Source organism: Girardinichthys multiradiatus, chromosome 2, assembly GCF_021462225.1.
Source record: "Girardinichthys multiradiatus isolate DD_20200921_A chromosome 2, DD_fGirMul_XY1, whole genome shotgun sequence".
In the NCBI taxonomy this organism is placed as follows: domain Eukaryota; kingdom Metazoa; phylum Chordata; class Actinopteri; order Cyprinodontiformes; family Goodeidae; genus Girardinichthys; species Girardinichthys multiradiatus.
The window spans coordinates 22,679,365-22,704,317 of NC_061795.1; the positions used below are offsets into that span (position 1 = coordinate 22,679,365).

Genomic DNA, 24,953 nt, shown 5'->3' on the forward strand with positions numbered 1-24,953 from the left:
GTTTAACAAGTTCCAAACCAACTAATTTGCAATGAGACAAATCAGTAAAAAGACACTAAATATAAATCAGAGTAAAATGCACAATGTTTTTATGAATTCATTTGATTTTTTCTGAGAGCTAAATAAGGAATTAAATTTGAAAACCATTTTTCACACTTCATATTCTTTTTTTCATGCTTATCCAGACCTGGAAAACAAACAAAATCAAAATCCATACTTTTCTAGACTGATTAAAAAAACATCTTACCTCACACTGCCTTATGTCAGGCTTGCTTTCTATATTTCTATATTTTAAGTCTGTAATAGGAATCACACTACTCCAATTTCCTTTTTGATGAATTTTATTCAAACCGCAAATAAATTTTCCCTGAAACAGATGTGAAGCAGACTCAATACAGTAAAATGAATCCTCACATTCATGTGACACTGCTGCCCTCTGGTGGCAAGATGTTCACAAGCATTTATATGGTGTGCATCAATCATTTGGTAATGCTCTGATCTAGAGCAACTTGTATTTAAGTATTGCCAGACAGGTTCTTGAACTCCCAACGAACAAAAAAAATAAAATTCCAGTATGTTATGACACACAAAGATAGTATATTTATCCATATTTTACAAGCAAAAGAACCTAATAAAAGGCCAAATTTAATTAAAACGTGCTTGATGAGGCAAACATTTAAATACACGGGCTCAATGTCCTGCATACGTCCTCCATCTTCAGATCTGGGGGAAAAATGTGTTGTTCATCTGATAAATCACCTTTAAGACATGAAATGTTCAATGCCTTAAAAAAAACAACAAACACTTACCGAGTTACACTTTATCAAGTCCAAGCTCTTCAGGTGTAGATATGCCAAGCTCGTTTAACGTTGGCCGCAGTTCCTGGATCACGTATGGGTAGATGTCTTTATGAGGCCCAGCTTTGTCCTGAGGAGATAAAAACGGACAATCCTGTAACCTATGACTAAAATCAATTTTAAAAACACAACACTCCCACGCGTTCAGAATTTCTCACCTTCACTGCCTCCAAGATGCGGATCGCGCTGGCCAAGTCGTTTAATCTCCGGCAGGCTTTCAGTGCAGCCTCAAGAATCTTTGGTTCGGGTACAAGGTCATACCCAATCAATGTGTTCATCCCTGAAACACAGAGTTAACACTTTAAATGCTAAAGGAAATACAGAAGCTACTTTTTAAATTGGCTCCTCTGCCAGATTCCACCCCCAACTTGTCCCTTTGCTCAGCATGTCTCCTCCTACTTCTGTTTTGTACCTATACACAAACTATTTACACATGTGTCTAAAACCGTCAGTTCATTTTTCATCGTAGCTCGGCATTTTAGAACTTCTGCACATGAATAGCAATGAAAAGGCTCAAATCTTCCATATAGTTTAATTTAATTGTATATATTTTAAAGAAAACATTTTGCCATTTAAGCTGGACCTGGTCCTTGTTTGTGCAACTCAAGTCTTATGAAATGACAGAATATGACCCACCGGCTAAACCAAAATAACTACGCGACCTTCTTCTGGTAGATATTATTTACAACAGTCATAACCACAGTTTCCATACATTAAACTATACAGAAGATGAATTAAAATTGTTGGTTTTCAAAGCGGGTATAAAAATGTCCCGCTGTAGGCGGTGCAATGCAGCAACTAATAAAATAACAGCCGAAAAATGTTTGAGCCACTAATTACATTTTGCCACTATTGGAATAAGTTACTAGATTATTGGTGTCATTTCAGAATGCAATAACTGCATTGGATAATGGTATAATGCATAAACAGGAACCCAACATATATATGATTATTTGCAGCTTTTGTGCATTTTGATCATCAAACTTAGGTATGTTGGATGCCATAGTTGTCATCCTCAGTCATTAATTATTCATACAACAAATCAATCTCTTTACTTAACTATGGTTGCCAATAGGAGAACCAGCAGTACAAAATCTTTACAATAAGACTATTTAAATAATTACTGTGAAGTGCTTTTGGCAGTTAGACCACTTGGCGAGAGTTCAGGAAGAGAACAGTGGTCATGTGACCTGCATGTATTACACAGTTATTAAACTTTCAAAGCATTTCTTTTAAATGCTGCAGCATGCAGTTATTAAACAAACTAAATACACTATTGGTAAAATTTTATTACATTATTGGCTTAAAAGCATTATCTAATTCTCTGCAAGCTATTATGTAATTGGCTTATTTACATTTAAAAATGGCCAAAATGATTAAAACATTGGTTGCTTATTTCATTGCATTATAATTGATGGTTAAAGGAATGGTAAGAAACTAACCAATATTGCAAAAGTATGAAATGGTGAACGGGTGAAATGACCTGCACCTGTTCTTAAACCATGCTGCATCAGTTCATTTGTTTTACTGTAGTTTAGTATTTCCATGAATTATGGAGATAAAACGTGGTAATTTTGTATTACACTCTACTATCATCTAGTTCAATTGTGCTCCCCATTTAGACCAGTTAAGCTTTATACAACTTAAAACAGATAACATCCCCTGATTAAACCAAGTCATCATCTTCTGGTAAATATTCATTGGAATAAAAAAAACAAAATTCTTAAAAGAAGAATTAAAGAAAATTACTTTCAAATTTTGGTTATAGAGGTGGGTATGAAACAGTGCAAGGCTGGTGAATACGAACTAACCAAGTTAGCGCAAAACATCCCTCAGTAGACGGTACCATTTTAGACCCTAAAGTACGATATGAAACAACCAAAACGGCAAAAGGTTCCAAATGACCACCATCCTTATTTCACCCTATGAAAAACCAAATATACTGTATTTCAAATCATATGAAACACACGCCTTCATAAAATCACAATTCTGTTACAAATAGATATGGAGCTTTTTGTCCAATATCTTGAATGTCAGTCTATTCTGAGCAATCCCCACAAAAAACTACGCATCCAAAAATGGACCAGAGACTGATTAATCCTCAGCTGAAAGCAGCTCCAATTACTGATCTACTTGGATGAATAATGCTGACATAAACCTTCATTAAGCTTTATGGATGGTGCTGAACTTGATTTGTTTACATAAAAATAAAATCATCTAATTTGTCCCATAAAGCAAGGGCATAAAGTTTTAATGAAATTGTAAACCAACCATATTTTAAACATTTTAAAAATTGTGTTTGTTTAATGTTTATTGTCCAACGAACCATTTCCTGAGTTTCCTGACTTCTTACCTGATAAACAGCACTATCCAGGTGCTTCTTTCCCTGGTTCTTAGGTTGCAACAACCAATCACAAAACTAGAGGCAGGATTGAATTTCAGAAAAGCATTTACTATTATCTAGAGCAGTTTTTTTAATGGGAGAAAAAAAAAAAAAAAAAATAGAGCATTTTTTTAACCACAGTGAATTAGGACTGCGTCAGGCAACAATATAACAGAGAAGGCTGCTCCTAATACGACCGAGCTGTAGATGTTTTTTCTTTTCTAAAACGGATCTAAAAAGTAGCAAAGCAAACCCAGCAAGTTAATAAGGAACCTATGACATACTGTCAGTGTTGCCTCCAACTTAGAGGAGGACCATGAATCAAACCTTCACAGCAATGGATTTTAAACCCTGAGTTAAAGAATGTGGAAATGCAGCAAAGCTCATTTTATGGAAACACAGAAACCTATATTAAACACTGGAACCCAGACAGGTATGTGAGGCACTGAGGAGGTCTTAATGACTTCCTTAGGTGCCTCAAGAAGTGGATATAATGCTAAAATATGAAAGTATCTAAATTGTAGCCTCTCTAAAAAAACAAAGAATAAAAACAAATCTTTTAACAAATAGAGAGGCATATAGACAGAGAGAGGGACAGAAACTGTTAATCTCCTCCATTAAATAACACTGGATTGGACTTGGACTTTGTACACCTGGAGCACCCTTCACAGAGCAACACAAGGGAAAAATGGTCAGACGCCTTCTCCAGGTCCACAAAACACTTGTGGACCAGTTGTGCAAACTCCCATGAACCCTCAAGCACATTGTAGACGGTGTAGAGCTGGTCCAGCGTTCCACAGCCGGGGCGAAAAACGAACACTGCTCCTCCTCAAGCCGAGGTTCGAACATTGGCCAGACTCTCCTCTGAAACACCCCGGCATAGGCCCTCCCAGGGAGGCTGAGGAGTGTGATCCCTCTGTAGTTGGAACAACTAATCTTTACAAACCTCAATAATGCACTCTGTACAGATTGCTATAAAATTCCAGCAAATCCATATGGCATCACAATGCTGTGATGAGGAATTAATCCTCACTTATTTACTCACAGTCTAATTTTATACCAGATCTCCAATGCCTGACAAAACCCCCTGTCGACCTACAGTTAATATTAATAATCGACCTTGCAGAAACAACTTCCTTCCGAACATTAGCACCATTCAGCACACTGACTTGTGTCATTTTTTTCTCTCATCTTTTAGAAATGTGTCATTATTAGAAACCTACCTTTTCTCAGCTCCCACGCATCGATGTCGGCCTTGTTGAAATATGTCACCCAGCGGGCATCAAACTCTTCATCTGTCTCTTGTTTCCCATGTGAGTAACACCTTGATGCCAGAAGAGCTGTGTGATAAAAGCAACACAACATTCAGTGACTAAAACATATAAAATGCTTCCAGTGGTATTCAGTGTTATGCGATTGTCTCACATAAAGATCAAGTTTGCAGTGAGTGAAGGAGAAAAAGGGCAAATGTGTGTCAGGTGGATTACTTCCATTGTCCGGATATGGAACTGCACGTAGCTGACTGATATACACTTGCGCATTAGAGACGTTAGATCTACTGTAAGTCTATTGCATATAATGTGAATCCTTCTGTCCTACAATGAATTGGATTAGCTAAACCATCACGTAAACACCAGGGCGATGTGCTTTTATCGGGCGCGGAAGCCGCTGCCAACCCATTTCACTGTTGAGATATCCGCAGCTGGTTCACTGAGCAGAGAAACCAACACAGTTAGCATGTTAGCATGTCCCAGCTGGGTCATGACAAGGACACAACTAGCACCGGGCGAAAAACGGAGATACTATTACAGCAGAGCAGGTTTAGCTTATTGGAGGGAGGGCGTATTTAACAAAAAATATTACTTGACCAACATGTTCAAATCTTTAATTAGACGGAGTGTATTATTAACTGCAGCGGTCGACTGACTGGCTAGCGTAGCTAGAACCGCAGTGTGCCGACAGACACTGGATATCCGTATGAACTTCGCCCCTACAGTTTCATACGCTGCCGCATTTAAACGGTTAATTCTCAGAGACAATGAATGAACAAATACCTTGGCATCTTGGTTGTGTGCGGGTTAAACTCCGGACACCGGAGACCGAGAGTCGGACGGCGGCTCTGAACATGATGCAGGACACCCAGCGAGACTAACCGGTACGATTTATCCGGAGGAAGCTGCTCTAACGACGGCGGGAGCCAACAAATATGTAATATCCTGCTGCGCATGTGCAGAGGAGAGCTCATTCTTGCCCTGATTTGGACTGCCAATATGTCATGCAAATGTGAAATGTGTTTCTACAACCAAATAAATATATATATATATATATATATATATATATATATATATATATATATATATATATATATATGTATATGTATATAAGTCATTTATTTTAGTGACAAGTACAACTTCTGACAGAGAGGTATTATTACAAATCTTCACCAATGGATTACTGGTTTATATGGCAGATTTGTTGATTCCCAGTCATGTTTAACTCAGTGTAGCTGATGTGTGAGAGTTCTACTTCTTACATTGGCACAATATCACAATTAACATATATATATATTACCTTTGGTAAACTATGAGGAGGAAGCTCTGTTTTGTCGCCAAACAGAATCACACCAGCTGTGGAGGGATTTAGGAGGTAATTGGTGTCCACCACTCCAGATGCATGGGCAGCCACATTAAGAGGCTCGCAATATTCTGCATGAGCAGCATGATAATTTATAAATATTTAAAGTGCCTGAAACTCTTTACTAGCTAATCTAAACATTTGTTGATATGAGTCTTAAAATGATGAAGTAAATGTTGACAAATAAGTGAAAGATGAACTTAAAAAATACAATCACACATATACCTCTGCTGATGTGGATGAAGGGAGCATAGCTCTGAATGATTGACAAACATGCTTTGACCCTTGATTTGTGAAGGGACAACTGCTACAACGTCTGTCTCCCTCTTTTTCCAATGTAAGGTTAACTCTCAATCAGATAAATCAAGAAACATCTTCATGCATTAAAGACTGTTTCAAAAAAGTAAGTGTGATCTGCTAAAATGAATGTTTTTCTTATGACTGTAGCTTGTAAGCTTTGAGAATGAACTTGAAACTGATCACTGTATGTATTATAACCCTATCAAAACGATCAATTGTGATTATAAAAATTCCTAAAAATTAGAAAATGCATGAAAATCAGATAAAAATGACCATGTCTCATCTATCCAGTTTAGTAGAATGATTTAATGTTAGTTTTGTGTCATTAGGTCATGTGACCTAAAAGCTATTAATTTTTGTACTCAAGAGTATTTGGTTTGGAAATGTATTGACGGTCCCTAAGCGAAGCACTGTGTGTGGAAGGTAGGGAGCAGGCAGAGACCTGCTGCCCGTAATCAGACTGCCAGGACCGGTTCAAACAAGACGGGGACGCAGCTGAATCTGCAGAGCGCCAATATCCAATATCCAACCACGGTCTATGACAAGGAACAACAATCTTTCATAATTATAGTCATTTTGTATTTTAAATATTTTTGGTTGTTTTTTTAAAAACACCAAAAGTTTTTTTTACTCAACATAAGAAGGTCGAGCAGTTGAAGGCACAGCAACTTCAATACTCCCATAATGACCAATTCCTTCTTATTCTGTTCTTTTGGGTGCAGATTGTAATGTAACCTATATAAACGTTGCTCCTTAAATTGATAATTAAAGAAAAACTGCACAAAGTGACACAGCACACATTTAATGTTTTTATTACAACAAAATAGAAGGAATATGCATCTTGTCTCTCAAATTACAAATCAGGTGGGAAGTGTCAAGGTGTAACCCATGTTTTCAGCTTACTTTCAGGTATTTTTCATGATAGAGTGGCAAACCAGAACAGGAGGCCTCCAAGGCCTTATATAGACGCATGGGTTGTGGTATGTTCCATTTTAGGTGCATTGCCTGGTGATGTTTGGGGTTGCCACACCATTTTTAGAAAATAATACATGCATGTCTATGTAAACAAACCATTTTGTTCATCATAGTTGTTTTTAATGGTTTATTGTATAAAGACTGGTGCAGAACCTCCCTTGTGAGGCTTGTGCAGTTTGAGCTTTAGGGGGCACAGTTGGTTAGAGCTCCATAGCCAGGAGCATAGTCTTGTAATTTGATTAGAAATTTAAATGATTAGTTTAAGATTTTTGGATCCTTTTTCCTTCAGAATTTTGTTCTGTTTCTTGTTTTTGTAAATATTTTTCTCTAGCCCTTTTTTGCACAATGCACTTCCACCAGTTGAAAAAGGAAAAATAAACTAAAATCTAGCACCAGTTGAAGTACGACATCTGAGTCCTCCCTCCAACACTTGGCCAATTCTACAGGAAGCTTTTGGTTAGTCATCAGTCATTTTCTACCTCTTCTTCCATAGTGGGTCACAGGGAAGCTGGTGCCTATCTCCAGCAGTTTATGGGCGGGAGGCGGAGTCATTTCTCTTCTTGTCATTAAATGGCTCACTTTGCTTCAAGGACACACAACAAATACTCACTCAAAATTGTTATATTATAAAATAAAACAGTTTGATTCAGGTGTGGATTTGGAGGTTTGGAGGAGCCTGCGGGCATTGTTCTCAGCTGCAAAAATGTGGATTGCTCCCCACAAGTTGGGGGTTGACTTCTGCATTGGGGGTAGGATTTCTAGTATTTTGACATCTGGTTTACAGGTGATAATAGGATGGAGCTGGTTAGATGGATGGGTACCTCTTTTGCAATAATGTGGCCAATTTTCTGGTCTGTGAAGACCGAGCTGAGCTGAGGAGCAAAGCTCTTGTTTCACTGGTCCATTGGCCTTTCAACCCTCATCTTCAGTATGTTTGTGAGATCTGGGTGGAGACATAAAGAACAAGATCCCAGATACAAGTGACTGAAATGAGCCTCCTCATTTGGGTGGCTGGACTCAGCATTAGAGATAGGATGAATAACTTGGTCTTCCATTGGGGCAGTTTGGAGTAGAGTCGATGCTCATCTGCATTGAAATACGTTTGTTGAGGTGGTTTGGGCAGCTGATCAGGAACCTTCCTTAATGCTGCCCTTTGGAGGTTTGAGCATGTTATACTGGAAGGACACCATGTGGCATATCCAGAACCCAATGGAGGGAATGTATGTATCCCTTCTGGCTTGGGAATACCTTGTGAAAACCCAGAATGAGCTGGATAATTTCTTGGTCTCCCCATTAAAAGCATTACCTCCAGAACTTTGTATCAGATGGCTGGATGGATGCATAGATGGATGGATGGATGGATGGATGCATAGATGGATGGATGCATAGATGGATGGATGGATGGATGGATGCATAGATGGATGGATGCATAGATGGATGGATGCATAGATGGATGGATGGATGGATGGATGGATAGATGGATGGATGCATAGATGGATGGATGGATGGATGGATGCATAGATGGATGGATGCATAGATGGATGGATGGATGGATGCATAGATGGATGGATGCATAGATGGATGGATGGATGGATGGATAGATGGATGGAGGCATAGATGGATGGATGGATGGATGGATGGATGCATCGATGGATGGATGGATGGATGGATGGATGGATGGATGGATGGATGGATGCATAGATGGATGGATGGATGGATGGATGGATGGATGGATGGATGGATGGATGGATGGATGCATAGATGGATGCATAGATGGATGGATGGATGCATAGATGGATGGATGGATGCATAGATGGATGGATGGATGGATGGATGGATGGATGGATGCATAGATGGATGGATGGATGGATGGATAATGTCAAATTTAACTAACAAAAAACATGCTGAAATATCTAAAGGGACTCTAACTTTTCATGCTATTTAAGGCATTTTAGCCAATATGTATTTGGCTTATAAATATTTCAGTACTTAAAAGTCTTGTCCAATTTTATGAATTTTAGTTCTCTCTTCATGATGAGGTTTTTATTCAATATATTGTTTTCTTTCCTCAGCACTGATACATTTCCCTTCTAGAAAACCTTATCTGCAATATTGATGCTCTTTACAAACATCCACATTTGTGACATTAAATTAACCATACGCACAAGAGCTGCATTTCAGTTTAGTTTATTGATTTGTTTCAAGCATAAGTTAAAACTAAAAAACTGCAACAGAGATAGATATACAAAAAACAGACTGTCCGAAGTGTAGATGGTAGAATTAAAAACGTATAATTCCCTACTGACTTGTGAATTGCTCACTTTCCAGTATTATCTACATTCCAAATAACACATAACCACTGCTACCCCATGTTTTCCAATTTTGATATAAGTGAACAATTAAGCAAAAATAATTATGACCATTGTGACATTGAATTGATTGTTAAAGAGCAGAATGCAGATGTTGTGGCAAATAAAGGTTTAGATACACATTATTTAAACGGTAAAGTTTACGATTACTGAAAAAACACAAGATGCAGCAATCTGCTGCTATAAGCAGATTTTTTTTCCCCTTTTTGCTATCCGTTTTGAATTCAGACAGTAAAATAATCATTAGAAAGATATTTATATACACAGTAACAAATAAGTAACAACTTACTGCACAAATTACACAAGTACGAATAATAGAACAATATTAGAGTACTTTTTTCAGCCAAATCTGACTATATAGATGGGACAATGTACATTAAATGTACATTTTCTCATATTTTTTAAATCTTTCATTAAACTAGGTTTTGGGAGGACATCCAGTCCAATCATCCAGACAGAGCCTCTTGGCAGTGAGCAGTGAAGATGGGCTGCCAGCTGTTCTTAGCAGCTCTCCACGTTTCTCCTCTTCCTCTGTGGGAACGCTGAAGGTTTGTGGAGGCTGATAGCCAAGCTCCTGGGGATCCAGAGGATCTTTGGAGAGCAGGATGCAGATGGCAGGCACCGTCCTCTCCACAGTTATACCTGCCACTTCCTGCTGGGGACTGTCCCAAACCTCATTAACTGTCATGTAGCAAAGTTTGGAAACCTGATGCAGCCCTTCCACTTTACGTTTCAGGATTTCCACACAGGTGATGGTCTTGGTGATCCCTCTGCCCAAACCTGTGAAGACCACCTGTCTCACTGCCGGCACACTGCCGTCCTCTTCTTTCCCTTGCATGCGAGCTGTTGCAAACCGCAGTAAATTGCGAATTTTGCTTCCTTCTTTGACTCGCATGTGCAGGATGTCTGCAGCGAGGCCAGGAATCGGAAAAGGAACTCTCTCCTCTGAGCGGCTGATTCTCTGGAAGGTGGTCATCTCTGGCTGTGGAGATGAAGACACAAACTGGACACAAGAAGAGAATGAAGAAGACTGATCCTACCTTATGGTGCTACACCATTTGAACATTTTTTAGCACCCTTTTGTTGGGTAATGTCTCAGAAAGCAAGAAAGATGATTCTTCTGCATCTGCAGGCTTATTAATCTATTTCCCATGAGATCTGAAATTTTCTTCATTTAATAAACTTAAAGAAAATTGGCATTGTGATCCAAACTTTTCACTTCTCTTCATCTTCCCTCTGTCCCCTGTCCATGATGTGCAATTTATTTTGTCTTCTTAGCACTGAGATGATAGCCTGCAGAATAAAAAAGCCACTTTTTCTCCTAATCCCACTGTCGTGAAAGAAAAGATGTCCTTGCTCTCCTCAGCGCTGAGGACAGCTGATGCCAACAAACACATGAGGCTTAGAGAAAGACATGAAGAGTGGGACATAGTGCTCTTAAAGGCACATGCAACATTTTGCATCATTTAATCATCAAGTCGCCGACATTTATAACTGGGTGTTTCTTTCGTTTGTTTTTTTGCAATTTTGTGAAATGCTTTAGGACTCAGAGATTTTCTCTGTCTGTGTGGTTACTTGGGTTACACGGATGAATGAATATGAGTTAATGTGATTTAATAAAGCGTGTAGTTGAAACAATTCTTTGTTTTTACAGATTTGGATTTGATGGTCTCTTTTGACAGTCTCAGGGTGCAGTTTTGCTGATAATGAACCACTGGAATAAAGAGATAGAAGAAAAACAACTGCAGTACAATAGTGCTGGCTGTTTTGAAGATACATTTCCTCCACTCCATCTTTAGAGGACCATATGGTCCAGGAAAAATGTCTTCCTTTGGGCTATAACAGCAACTTCACAGCTCTCCACACTTCAATTCGCCGCCTGCTGGGGTGACCCAGAAAATGCTTTCCACATCACTCCTGCCTCTTTAGTGAGTGACATGCATGAGGACAATCACTCCTTGAAGCTGCTGCAATTTATTTTGAAAAGAAAACTATAGAAGCTGGAAAAAACAGAACTTGTGGAAATTAAGACCTTGAAAGAATCTAGATGAAAACAGATGACTTTCTGAAAGAGGCTTTCTCTGTAGAGATTAGGGGCAGCTGTAGGACTCACATGGACACGATTCTGTGTTAAAATGGTGTGTTTCTGCCTTTCAGGATGGCACATACAGGTCCTTCTCAAAAAATTAGCATATTGTGATAAAGTTCATTATTTTCCATAATGTAATGATGAAAATTTAACATTCATATATTTTAGATTCATTGCACACTAACTGAAATATTTCAGGTCTTTTATTGTCTTAATACGGATGATTTTGGCATACAGCTCATGAAAACCCAAAATTCCTATCTCACAAAATTAGCATATTTCATCCGACCAATAAAAGAAAAGTGTTTTTAATACAAAAAAACGTCAACCTTCAAATAATCATGTACAGTTATGCACTCAATACTTGGTCGGGAATCTTTTTGCAGAAATGACTGCTTCAATGCGGCGTGGCATGGAGGCAATCAGCCTGTGGCACTGCTGAGGTCTTATGGAGGCCCAGGATGCTTCGATAGCGGCCTTTAGCTCATCCAGAGTGTTGGGTCTTGAGTCTCTCAACGTTCTCTTCACAATATCCCACAGATTCTCTATGGGGTTCAGGTCAGGAGAGTTGGCAGGCCAATTGAGCACAGTGATACCATGGTCAGTAAACCATTTACCAGTGGTTTTGGCACTGTGAGCAGGTGCCAGGTCGTGCTGAAAAATAAATCTTCATCTCCATAAAGCTTTTCAGCAGATGGAAGCATGAAGTGCTCCAAAATCTCCTGATAGCTAGCTGCATTGACCCTGCCCTTGATAAAACACAGTGGACCAACACCAGCAGCTGACACGGCACCCCAGACCATCACTGACTGTGGGTACTTGACACTGGACTTCTGGCATTTTGGCATTTCCTTCTCCCCAGTCTTCCTCCAGACTCTGGCACCTTGATTTCCGAATGACATGCAGAATTTGCTTTCATCCGAAAAAAGTACTTTGGACCACTGAGCAACAGTCCAGTGCTGCTTCTCTGTAGCCCAGGTCAGGCGCTTCTGCCGCTGTTTCTGGTTCAAAAGTGGCTTGACCTGGGGAATGCGGCACCTGTAGCCCATTTCCTGCACACGCCTGTGCACGGTGGCTCTGGATGTTTCTACTCCAGACTCAGTCCACTGCTTCCGCAGGTCCCCCAAGGGTCCGGTCACCTCTTCTCATTGTGCAGCGTTTTCTGCCACACTTTTTCCTTCCCACAGACTTCTCACTGAGGTGCCTTGATACAGCACTCTGGGAACAGCCTATTCGTTCAGAAATTTCTTTCTGTGTCTTACCCTCTTGCTTGAGGGTGTCAATAGTGGCCTTCTGAACAGCAGTCAGGTCGGCAGTCTTACCCATGATTGGGGTTTTGAATGATGAACCAGGCTGGGAGTTTTAAAGGCCTCAGGAATCTTTTGCAGGTGTTTAGAGTTAACTCGTTGATTCAGATGATTAGGTTCATAGCTCGTTTAGAGACCCTTTTAATGATATGCTAATTTTGTGAGATAGGAATTTTGGGTTTTCATGAGCTGTATGCCAAAATCATCTGTAATAAGACAATAAAAGACCTGAAATATTTCAGTTAGTGTGCAATGAATCTAAAATATATGAATGTTAAATTTTCCTCATGACATTATGGAAAATAATAAACTTTATCACAATATGCTAATTTTTTGAGAAGGACCTGTATATCCGCAATCTCAAATGAGGACTGAGTGATGAGTTTGAAGATGTATTTCTTAAGTGGTTTTAATATATATGCTATAGTACTCACTTGACTGTCTTCACACATATGAACTTCAGTGACATCCCATTCTTAATTTAGAGGGTTTAATGTGATGCTGAGGCACCTTTTACCATTATAACAGCTTTAGCTCTTCTGGGAAGGCTCTCCACAAGGTTTAGAAATATGTTTATGGGAATTTTCGACCGTTTTGCCAGAAGTACATTTGTGAGGCCAGACACCAATGTTGGACCTGAAGGCCGGGCCGTCAATTTCGCTCTAATTAATTCCAAAAGTGTTCTATTGGGTTCAGGTCAGACTATGTTGTTATAGATTTTGCTCTGTGGACTGTCTGAGCCCAACCACTCTGGCTGAGTTGCTTTTGTTCTCAATCATTTCCACTTTGTTATAATGCCACTAACAGCTGAGTGTAGAATATTTATTAGTGAGGAAATTTCAGCACTAGATTTATTGCACGTCGACTTTCTTTTAATGAGTTCACAGAGCCCATTCTTTCACAAATGCTTGTAGAAGCAGTCTACATGCACAGGCGATGGGATTTATACACTTGTGGCCATGGATGTGGTAGGAACACCTGAAGTTAGTGACTCAGAGGAATAAGCGAATACTTTTGGCAAAATAGTGAAAGTCAGAAGAATCAACAATTGATTAATAGGATGCTTGTCAAAAGTCCTTGAATACTAGTTATCTGTGTGTTAATGGACCAAATCTGGTACAAAGCATGTTAGTTAAACATTGTCTAACTGTTTATTAGTCGTCATTTCTGTGTGTGACTCCTGAGACACATTCGCATTAATCCCAAGAGGCACAATAAGGCACAAACAAAATGTGAGCATTCTCGCAATAACGCATCTCTGTTGTTGCAGAGTGTGTTAGGATGTGTAGCATCCTCTGCAATATTTGGTGTTCCTTTGAAATAAATGTATTTGAAGCTTTTTTTCAATTTTACAGCAGGTGGCACCTGTTAGACCAATAACCAAGCAAATTGACTTTTAAGTTAAAGAAAAACATCTTTAATAAACACAGCAAAAAATAGGATCTGTCAAGCATAGTAATAAAATACAGTAAAAAATATATTTCACAATATACAACAGTTGCTGTTTACACCTTAAATATTAAAGTCATGATGGCTTCCAGTAAATGTGCGTAGCACCAGCAGGAGCTCTGGTTTTCTCAGCATGGCTTTAAATCAGTTGCGTGTAAAATTGCCCTGTGGATTTGTGCATCTTGCGTATTGATGTGAACATCCCCCACCTGACCGTTTTCATACCTGTTCCAGGAAAAAGCAAACCGTGATGGAGTATTAAAATGCTGTTTGCATCGCTTTTTATTAAGCTGGGAGGCATAAATGAATATTGTTGGATGTTTTACTCACACAAAGAGGAAGCGCGTGCACACGTGGTCGGGCACCGGACAAACCCAAACGTTCCCACGCTTCTGAAGGGCCTTCGAGGTTATAACTATGACACATGGACAATTCTGTTAGATAAGACAAGATGCTATGAAGCTGATACTGTCTAACAACACACCTTCACAGAGTGCAACGCAGTTTAGATTATGGCTTTGCAGAAACCTTGGTTGCCCCGGTTCTTCCTAATACAAAGACATAAATGCAGGAAGAGATAAATAAATGTTTTCTCGAACAGGAAATGCATCAAACGTTTTCTTGAACAAAATACAATATGTGGTTAACCTGACCTGTTTCATTTTATGTATTTGGTTGTATTTCGATATGAGTTCTTCTCTGGTTGGTATTTGGTGTTGACCTTTACCCATATCTAAGCATGGGGATAGCAAAAAATACTCTTATAATCACTGCAGATTCACCATGTAGTTTTATAACAATCACTGTGCTCTTACCAGAATATCCAAAAGATATGCTTGAAATGGGACTCAAATAGATCCCTTTCCCATAAGCAGCTCCATGTAGCTTCAAGAAAATAAAATAAATATTTCAGCTATAGGTTTCATTGCTCTAGATAAGCTGTAAAGGAACTAAAACCCTTTTTAAATTTACCTGTAATTTTGTGTTTGATGCACTGACTAAGCCTTTTCTCAAAATGGAGTGCCAGTTTTCAATGTGAGAACCGCTGAAACAAAGAGTAAGGTTTTACGATCAGGTATTGATCTTGTCATGGGAATGTAGCCTTGATTTCACTTACTGGAAAGCAAAAGTGCTGCCGTAAAGCTTCCTGGCTGTTTGAAAGCGAATCTCTTTGGACGGAGGCGCACTGACCAACAGGAACTGATGGGTTGTGCGCATAAACCTCAGTTGCTGTCAGGAACCAAAGTCATAAGAGAGCAAACAAAGAAGAAATATTTTAGAGGTCTGAATGCTACAGTCAACAAGGTACAATAAAAAATAATCTCAGCTGTCCCAGGTCTTAAAATGACGTTACTGTGCATGTGATTATCGGTTCATTATACCCATAAAGGGTTCTGTTCCGGGATACATAAATGTTAAATTTCACACTTTTTATTTTGGAGTAGTTTTTGGACAAAAAATAAAACATTGTGTTATATCCCACTTATTGTTGTTTATTTAAAGCATGATTCAATGCAGTTTTAGGAAACACTAAGTATGTCCTTGCTGCTTCCACTGGATTTATTAGGGAAGTTGCTCCTTGTCATGATTTGAGGGTGTTTGGGTCTTTGTTTGGGTTCTAGTTATTTTTATTTCCAGTTTTGGATTTTGTTTCTGTTTATCATTTTCCTGGCTGTGCTTTAGTTTCTTATTGTGTTCTAGTTCATGTTCTGTACGTTATGTTTTCCTGATTAGTTTGTATCCTTGAATTTCTGTTTTGCTCCGGCCACGTTTTGTTCTCTCCTGTCTGTTCGCAAATAGCTTCATTCGGTCATCCTGTACCATGTTAATCAGTTTTGTTTTTCACCTGTACCATGCTCCATTTATATACCTTCATTCTGTTCATTTCTCACGGAAACATTCACCCTGTTTTGATTCAGTTCATGCTGTTCATGCCAAGCCTGTCTTGTCTGCCTGTTTTTGCCACCACCTGCTGAAGTGAGTTTTATTTATTAAATCATTCACTCACCACCTATACTTCCTGCTTGTCTGCATTCAGGGGTCCTCCGCTACACTGAACCTGACAATCCTAGGTTTAACTAAACAGATACACTTGACCAAGTGTTCATCAGCAAGTGCGACCACCTCTATAGAAGCAGGGCTGTCGATGTTTTTGCTGGTCTTGAGCATACAGGCATGTTTTAACGCAATGCCAAGATTCCACCTGTCACCTGGGAACCATGCAGCTACTGAGCTGACCATGAACTCCTCTGTATACCAGGGTATTCTACAGTCTAAACTTGGCCTAAATGAGGTAATCAACGGGACAAATCTGCCACAGACTGCTTGAAAAAGAAAGGAATGTTGTAATGGCTCAGTCAAAGTCCACACCTCAAGATCTGACTGAAATGCTGTGGAGGAGCATTAGAGACCTGTGCATAAGCAAATCTCCACAAACCTCAATGAACTGCAGCAGTATTGTACAAAATGAGCTGAGCAATATTCATCTACAAAGATTAAAGACACCGATAAAGTCCTTCAGAAGACAACTACTTAAAGTTAAAGCTGCTAGAAGTGGTTCTACAAGCTTTTTACTGCACCGAGAGTCATATAAACTTTCTTTTTTCCACAAATGTATTTTCGTGTGTAAGATTTTCAGTAGTTATTTGCCATAAGAAGACACGGAAAAGAGGATTAAAAGGAGAATTTTTACAAAAAGTTTAGTTTGGATTCTAAACCACTGCATTTAGAAATGACCTTCTGCATGCTGCACTTACACACCTTGTTGAGTGGAAGCTTGACAATATGTGATCTGTTGCTTGCTAAAATCCTAGAAGAGAAGTTAGAGATGGCTGGACATTAGTTAAAATAACCCTTGATTTAACACACTATAATTAAATACAGTTTATATGCCAATCTGGATTTAGCCCCTTACCACTGTAGTAAAGGATGAGCGAGGGGGTCTATCTTGTCCATCTGCTTCTTTATCTCAGAATATGGACCCTGCATGTGAAAGAAAGCTATTAAATCATATCCTATCAAGGCAGCTGTCACCAGCATTAAGCAGAAAAGAAATATGTTAATCTTTTTTTATTAAAAACATGAGCCATGAGTCACCTCACCTGAGCCATCCTCCTGATTAACAACACACCATCCAGAGCTTTCTGCAGCCTGTCATAGCTCTTTCTCTGTTACAAAATGCATAGGTACTTTATTATGATATAAAAAATATGTAATTGTTTGCTACACAAAGTGAGCAATAACTTTTAGCTGATACCTTAGGACTGAAGGCCAGAGTTTTTGGGTTGCACGGATCCACAACAGAAGGGTACGGTTCAAATATGATGCTTTTGCGTGATGACCGAAGGGCGGCTCTGCACATGGCCACCAGCAGGTCAATCACCTGTAACAGCAGAGATTACTGGGACACTAAACTATAATCTATAATCACTACACCAGCATATGAAAGTGCTGCTGACCTCTGCACCAGTTGCGACCTCTTCTGTAGCTCCAGACATAACCCCCAGTGTATGAAAGGAAAATACGCACAGCTCCCTGGTGCAAACAGCCGTCTGCAAACCCACAAAAGAAGAATCTCCAGTAAATACTGACTTAAATCTGCAGCTATCTCCAGCTAATTTCATTGTATGAAGTCATACCTTAAGCATTGGCCCATTTTGGAAGACATGTCTCTCGTCACATACAACACAGTATTCATTCAGTGTCGGGATTCTCTGCTCAGCATACCTTATTATCTGTGCACATACAGCAAATACAGTTACGTTGTTTTCACCATTGCCACATTGTTGCATACTCTCGTGAAGGAAAACACCAGCCTCTTGGCATTTCTTTCTGGGCCTAAGTATCCTTACATAAAACAAAACAACTGAGGCTGAATGAAAGAAAAAGTATTGTTGAATATGAACCCTGCAGTAACTGAAAACAGCCTAAACTGAACATTTTAACATATAAGTCTTAAGAGTTTTGTCAAATATCGACACAAATGTTTCTTACGGTAATTCATTGTTTGTACTGACTGAATATTCTCTCTAAAGAATAGAAAACCCTCTAAATGTGCATTTTGGAACCAACATATTATCACTGTATTGAACCATCATAGTAGTACCAAATTCTTCTACATCACAAATTATTAACCATCTAAAAAGTGAGGAAAAATGCTTGAAAATCATCTTCTAGCATAAATATTTGGGACAATTGTTTATTTCTTAAATTATGATGGATGGCATTTTGACTGCTTTATTAAACTCACCCGCCAGTAACAAAAATGTCGTCCCTGTCCCTGTTGCTTAATAATTAAACTTTTTTGTAGTAAAACAAAGCAAATAAAGTTGTTGAGATCATCAGTGAAAACGTGGCTGATTGATACTTACATATATTTACAAAGTTTTAGATTTTAAATCTTTTTTTCTCGGCTTTGTGTGTCTTGGTTACCTCTTAGTTTGACATGTTTGTATTTTTACTGTGACCTTGGGCAAGTTTAATGTTATTTTGTCCTTCTAATTCTAGTAAAGACCTGTTGATGTCCTTAGTTGCTCTCATTTCTTAGCTCTTACTTCACCATCTGTTTCATACAGATAATCAGCTCACCTGTTTTTGCTCCCCGTTCACCCCTCCCAAGACATGTGCTTGTGGTTCTTGGTTATGTTGTCTGGATGTAGGTATTTATTACTGAGTGGTGTCTTGTTATAGGAACCTGCTTCCTTAGCACCAGCAATTTAGTTCATCCACCAATTTCCATGACATGTACAAGACTGGCTATTTAAAATCAGTCTGATTTATAGTATGACATTTTTATACCCCCTTCACAATGTTTTAATTGTGTTGGAAGACATGATACCAGAAGAATGTATAGCTTATTCATCACTTTAGTACACATTAAACAATGTAGCATACATTATTGATCACTAAATAAGCCACAGCATGGATTTTGGGACATATTATTGATGGTTTTTAATTTACTTTTCATCACTGTTTTTTTATTTATTTAAAATGACATTATTTATACCATTCTCAATACTCTTTTGAAAAATCTTTGTTGCCTTAACAGCAATCAAACCATTCTTATAATTGCTGACCAACTATTTTGCATGTTTCCACTGGTATTTGTGAAGATTTATCATTGATAATAAGCTTCAAGTCTAGGTTGAAGGCCTCCTAGACATCACCCTAATCTCCAGCTCCCTTCAAAGATTCTTTCTCAGATTCAAGTCCGGACACTGGCTTGGCCACTTCAAAATGTAAGGCAGCAAACAGAGTGACAGCAGTTTAATCTTTATGCTGTTGTATTAGTCATTTTTGACTAATGTTGACATAACTTCAGGGCCACATAATTCTCATACAAATCACTTTTATAGCAAATGTCAATACTGGCAAACACACCTTACCATATTCCTTCGGTTTCTCCATTCCTCTACTTGATAAATCTTACTTTACCTGCTACCTGACTCGTACTAATAGTTATTTTATTCACCATGAGTAATGCAATAGAAATGTCTCAGAGGTGATATAAAGGCTGCAGAAACATGCAATGTAACATACTTTGGTCACCCTAGCATCAATGGAACCACGCGTTACCTGTGCTAAGAAGCCGTGCTGCAGGGTCGGTGTGCTTTTACAGTGTCGGATGGTTTGGGAGGTGAATAGCAGCTCCATCAGCTGTTTGGTGCTCAGATGGGCTGAAGATTTGACTGCTGAGACCATCACTCTCTGCAGGCAAGCCGGACATCATTTGTGTTAATTTACAACTTTCAGAACCCAAACTTCACAGAAGGCACCAAACAGTTATGGAGAAAAAACATGATACAAAGAAATATATTTTAAGATGACTTAGATGGTGTAAATGTTGCAGGAATCTATCAGAGACGTCAGCCCCAGTATGTTGAAATTAAAATACAATTTGACTTTGTGCACATCTTTTCACACCGACCCTTCTGTATCTGGTGAAACCCGGGAGATGAGTTATTGTGAACACAATTTTGAAGATGTATTGAAAATATTTCTGTTTAAAGTCTTTTTTAGGGAAAAGAAAAGGCATTTCTGAAACTGTTCAATGGTATCAGTCCAAGATTGTCTGCAAGCTTATCAAATTCTAACCTAAGAGGTGATGACAAATGTGGGTTTTCCTAAACACCATTAACATCTCTAACACAAACTCAGTTTTACTATTTTATTTGAATTCTAAGCTAAATAAACATCTATAGTAAATACAATGGCTAACCATTTGTATGCTTCATTGTTTAAAATGAATTTAGAGAAAGTCCTAACCTTTCCTCCAGCTGTGTAGGTAAACAGTTCTCCTGTTGGGTTCCTGATGTTGTAAGAGGTGGTTTGACCAGTGAAATGATTTTGTTTCATTCTATTCCTGTCTTTATCAGCTGGTTGATGGATCTCATTGGTCCTGTTCATAATAGAGAAAAGGTAATGCATACATCCATTAACTGATCCATATAATCCCAAGGAAAAGATTATTTATGAAGCTTCATCGTACTTTGAAGGTGGTAACCACACACTGAACCGAGCACTGAACTTCTTGATTGTCCCACTGGGCCTGAACCATCTGTGTCCGCTCTTTCTCTGGACAACAGGGCTGTTGTTTGTCAGGTGTTTCCACTCCTGAGATATGAAGACTGTAAGAATACTGAGGAACAAACAGGAGTCGGTCACCAAAAAAAGGCGTATGAATCATTTCATGCTATAATTACCATGAGTCCCAGCAGCACAACTCACTTTTGCAATTGTCTTCCTATACTGAAATCATCAGTGTTAGATGGTTGAAAAACTTCCACAGAGGGCACTGTGGTGAGAAACATCAGTTACTTGGACGTAAGGAAGATTTGCTGAGGTTTTTGTTTGTAGAAACGTTGCTGGGGCTCACCAGGTCCGTCCAGATACAGAGACGGGGAGAAGTGGAGCCGGATGATGATTGGCTCTGTTGGATTAATCCTCCAGGCTTTAGCCACTTCCACCTGAAGACAGCAAACACTGTCAGACTGAACTGGAAATCTGTCAACACGATAAACACACTGTCTTCAGGAGGTTCTCTCTGTTAGGTTAGGTTTCTTTACTGTTTTGCAGGAGCAGCTTGTAAAAATGCTCAATAACTTCCAGTCAGCTCACAGCTTTTATGTGTGTTGAAGGTTGAAGCCTTTTGCCCAAAATGCCAATGATAAACATCTGCTACTGCTAAATTTCCAATCTAATGTTACTGGTCTTATACAACAAAACTAAACAAAAAAAAAACCTCTTCAGGACATGAAATTATCTCAATATTGAACAAATTATAATTAAGATGAGAATTTGGCAAACTGGGTTATAATTTCCTCATGATGTTTTTTAAAAGTCCAGTACTCTAGAAATTCTGCTGATAATATGTTGATTTTTAACGGTATACAACAAATGGCTTGATGCATTAAGTTAAGTTGACAAATGATACGAATGTCTAGTTATGGCAAATTCAGATTTGAGTAAATCTTTTAGTTTCAGCAACATGTTTCTTTTGACAGAAAGTAATGTTAACGTTATGGAGCAGCCCAGCCAGGATCTGTGGAGGGAGCTAAAGATTAGGGTGATGTTAAAGAGGCCTTCCAACCTAAAACACTTGGACCTAATCACCAGAGATAAATCATCACTTTACAAGTGGAAACATGCAGAAAACTGGTCAGCAATAATAAGGGTTTGATTTCTGTAATCCTGATCAATGCTCTTCCATTAAACACTTAGATGGGCATAAATTAAATCTTTACCACAACTTAAATATTTTATAATAAAACAACAATTTATCCTACATCCACAATGTTGGTGGTAATGTTCAGCTCAACATCCACGGCATCAATTGATGGGTACTCCCTAACAGAGGAAGAAAATGGAAACATTTGTAGGTAAAGCAGCAAGGATCTTTACATTTTTAAGAAGCCAACAAAAATATTTTTTTTACCTGACAGAGACAGCAGCATCTGAGTACAAAGTCCGGACGGCTGCCATGTCTGTATCTAGTTGGCGATGGTGATAAAGGTCAGTGGCACACCTCTCCTGCTGAGACAAACACTAATATGCTTACTGTACGTCCGCCCTGATGGCTCGGCCCTGCAGGAGGCTAAAGGGTTGAAATATTTTTAATGCAACACCCAGAAAGAGTCCTATAATTATTAGGAAACACTGTTGTGCATGAAAGATTTTGCATTATTTTGAATTAAATTAATAAACAACTGCAGCACAGCTGTGATTATCTTGTAAAGGATGTTGCTATAGTAATAAAACACTTTAGGACACCATCCTTCATTAAAACCTAATTGTAAAAGCTCTGGACATGTTATTAAAACTTACACTACCAAAGATTTATAAAATATTTTACTTTAAAACATAACACCAGTTTATTTATCATGTCATCTATGCAAGGTTTTAAATAGTTATACAACATGTTGGACAATTTACAGATTATGCAAAACAAAAAAATGCTCACTAAATCTCATCTGCACTAGCAAGATGGTAAAAAGAGGGCTAAAAAGAATTTGTATGCTTTATTTTTTGTTACAGTCTCACTGAAAATGATGTTTACCTGGATTCCAGACACGAAGTCCTCTGAGTCGCTGTCTTCATCACTGCAGCTCTCTGCCCACTGCTGCCACTCAGCCTCCTGCGGTTAATGGAGAAAAACTGTCAACCAAAAGCTAGTTTTTACTTTTTATGATTCATTTATTCATTCAATAATCTCTGCTCCTAATTTTGAAAATAAAACAGTGAGCAAATCAATCAATTATTCTCCTACCAGCACTCAAAAAACACATGCGTTAAAGTAGGCTGCAACTAATGATTATTTTGCTAATCGATTAATCTGTCGACTATATTTTCTATAAGTCGATTATTAATCGGATAGCAAAACATTCTTAATAGGATATTTTTTACAGATCTCAAACTAGGTGAAGCTAAAACTGCAACTTGAGGAGTTCTGAATAGAGCATGTTTACAGACAAAGAAGATTTTTCATTATTCAAATACTAAATGATTTGATGATTATGTCAATAATTGATTAATCACAATTTATCTAATTAATTGTTTCATCCCAAAAATGAACTTTACAGGACCGATTCAGTTCAGGTGAACCGTTTATTAAACTGAAACAGGAGAAGATTTTTATAAATAAAATTAAATTTCATTTTGACCATCTTGATTTTATACCACTTACCATGTGGTCATTTCTTTTGTTCTTTGTCAGAAGTGATCAGTTTTCCTTGAATTCACTATAACAATTAAACACAATAAATATCTTCAGGTTTTTATGAAAAAAGTATTTTTTTGCAAGAATAAACGTCATTAATCACACACAAATTGGCTCTTACCTCTCCTCTGGGAATAAATGCAGTCTCCTTATATTTTAAAACCACGTGTCAGGGAGATCCTAGCAAAACGAAGAATGTTTCCTGTCTAGGAGCTCTTGTTTATTAGTCCTCTCCCCCTCTGTTTGAGAGCAGGGATGCCACATGTTCAGTCTGCCTTCCAGATCACATGACTGGATGTAGAGTCCGGTCACACAAACCCAGGCCAGACTGAGGCAGAGTTCACGTCTCTACCTGCACAGGAGCACAGAGGTGTACTGCTTGTTTTCTATATAACTTGAAAAGTGTTTGCATGTAGCATTTAGAAGAGAAAGAGACATTTTTTTAAGAAGTCAGATTCATGAGTCACGTCTAACATCCTAATTTAAACAAAGAGCACTGGTGTAAGAGTTTGATGGATGGCAGTTGAGGCACTGTTTGACATCTATTAGTCACCCTGTCTCTGAGCTGCATCACTGACTGACCTTAATCAGCAGTTAGCCTTGTTAGCCGTCGCCTGCTGCTTTAGTCTGGCCAGATTAGACACTTCTAGGACTCCATGCATCTGTGCAGGTCTTCTCCTGACAGGTCTTCGCAGGGTAATCTACTTAAAGATGTTTGTGTAGGGGGTGGACAAGTTTACTTCCTACTCAGCTGATGCAGAATATCTCAGCAAATAATTATATGCTGCAGGATATTAATTCAGTTAATACTGAGATGTTTGCTATGAATGACTCCTTACATGACCAGTCTTATAAATATGTTCACACCTACTTAACTTTTCAATATCTTCTCACATTACAACTACAAACGTCAATATATTTCATTCAAATATTACATGATGAACCAACACAGAGTAGTGAATAATAGTGACATGGAATGAAAATGATGGGTGGTTTCCACGCACATACAGATAGCTCAAGCTGAGCCAGATAGGATGGAGAACGTCTATAAATAGCAATTTTGAAGTCTTGCTGGAGATTCTCAAATTTATTTAGGTCTGGACTTTGACTGGGCCATTCTAACACATGAATATGCTTTGATCTAACTCATTCTGTTGTATCTCGGGTTGTATGTTTAGGATCTCAAGTTTTTTTGTACCCAACAAACAGACTTTATTCCAAGATTGCCTGTTATATACCTGCATCCATCTTCACATCAAGTCTGAACAGTTTCTTTGTCACGGCTGAAGAAAAGCATCCCCACAGCAATGATGCTGCAACCACCATGTGTCAGATTTCTAATGGTTTTCTTTCAACAAGGCTTTGTCTTCCATAAA

General features: G+C 38.5%; 3 protein-coding genes across 4 annotated transcripts; all 3 read right to left on the reverse strand.

The window, feature by feature from the left end:
• Positions 1 to 323: 323 nt before the first annotated feature.
• LOC124877668 (cytochrome c oxidase subunit 5A, mitochondrial) lies at positions 324 to 5,452 on the reverse strand. The gene is made up of 5 exons (XM_047381066.1): positions 5,295 to 5,452; positions 4,464 to 4,580; positions 1,016 to 1,137; positions 810 to 927; positions 324 to 723 (listed from the first exon to the last, which is right to left on the reverse strand). Exons 1-4 carry the CDS (start codon positions 5,365 to 5,367, stop codon positions 814 to 816), a joined length of 426 nt encoding a protein of 141 aa, XP_047237022.1. The 5' UTR covers positions 5,368 to 5,452; the 3' UTR covers positions 324 to 723; positions 810 to 813.
• Positions 5,453 to 9,326: 3,874 nt separating this feature from the next.
• On the reverse strand, positions 9,327 to 10,858 carry rpp25a (ribonuclease P and MRP subunit p25, a). The gene has a single exon (XM_047353519.1). It carries the CDS (start codon positions 10,492 to 10,494, stop codon positions 9,937 to 9,939), a length of 558 nt encoding a protein of 185 aa, XP_047209475.1. The 5' UTR covers positions 10,495 to 10,858; the 3' UTR covers positions 9,327 to 9,936.
• A 3,469-nt stretch (positions 10,859 to 14,327) lies between these two features.
• Positions 14,328 to 23,832, reverse strand: parp6b (poly (ADP-ribose) polymerase family, member 6b). 2 transcript variants are annotated; one of them, XM_047345159.1, is made up of 23 exons: positions 23,699 to 23,832; positions 23,545 to 23,599; positions 22,918 to 22,995; positions 22,297 to 22,394; positions 22,148 to 22,208; positions 21,238 to 21,328; positions 21,090 to 21,156; positions 20,851 to 21,000; positions 20,628 to 20,760; positions 19,938 to 20,069; positions 18,002 to 18,097; positions 17,822 to 17,914; positions 17,620 to 17,745; positions 17,465 to 17,530; positions 17,278 to 17,345; positions 17,124 to 17,172; positions 15,481 to 15,593; positions 15,336 to 15,408; positions 15,179 to 15,248; positions 15,017 to 15,096; positions 14,848 to 14,911; positions 14,694 to 14,778; positions 14,328 to 14,588 (listed from the first exon to the last, which is right to left on the reverse strand). In XM_047345159.1, the coding sequence occupies exons 2-23, from the start codon at positions 23,545 to 23,547 to the stop codon at positions 14,492 to 14,494; spliced, it is 1,893 nt and encodes a 630-aa protein (XP_047201115.1). In that variant the 5' UTR covers positions 23,548 to 23,599; positions 23,699 to 23,832; the 3' UTR covers positions 14,328 to 14,491. The 2 variants fall into 2 exon arrangements, with proteins under 2 accessions (XP_047201115.1, XP_047201124.1); XM_047345168.1 differs by having other exon boundaries at positions 14,329 to 14,588; positions 22,297 to 22,391.
• Positions 23,833 to 24,953: the final 1,121 nt, after the last annotated feature.

Bases quoted from the DNA above. Each gene is read 5' to 3' on its own strand.
- rpp25a (XM_047353519.1), bottom strand. From the start codon at position 10,494: ATGACCACCTTCCAGAGAATCAGCCGCTCAGAGGAGAGAGTTCCTTTT.
- parp6b (XM_047345159.1), bottom strand. The intron at 15,097-15,178 runs GTAAGAGCACAG...CCCCATGCTTAG, and splicing joins CATATCTTTTGGATATTCTG to ATATGGGTAAAGGTCAACAC. The intron at 14,779-14,847 runs GTGTGTTGTTAG...CATGTGTCATAG, and splicing joins CTGCGTTGCACTCTGTGAAG to TTATAACCTCGAAGGCCCTT.
- LOC124877668 (XM_047381066.1), bottom strand. From the start codon at position 5,367: ATGTTCAGAGCCGCCGTCCGACTCTCGGTCTCCGGTGTCCGGAGTTTA. The intron at 4,581-5,294 runs GTATTTGTTCAT...TTTATCACACAG, and splicing joins CACACAACCAAGATGCCAAG to CTCTTCTGGCATCAAGGTGT. The intron at 928-1,015 runs GTGAGAAATTCT...TTATCTCCTCAG, and splicing joins GCATCTTGGAGGCAGTGAAG to GACAAAGCTGGGCCTCATAA.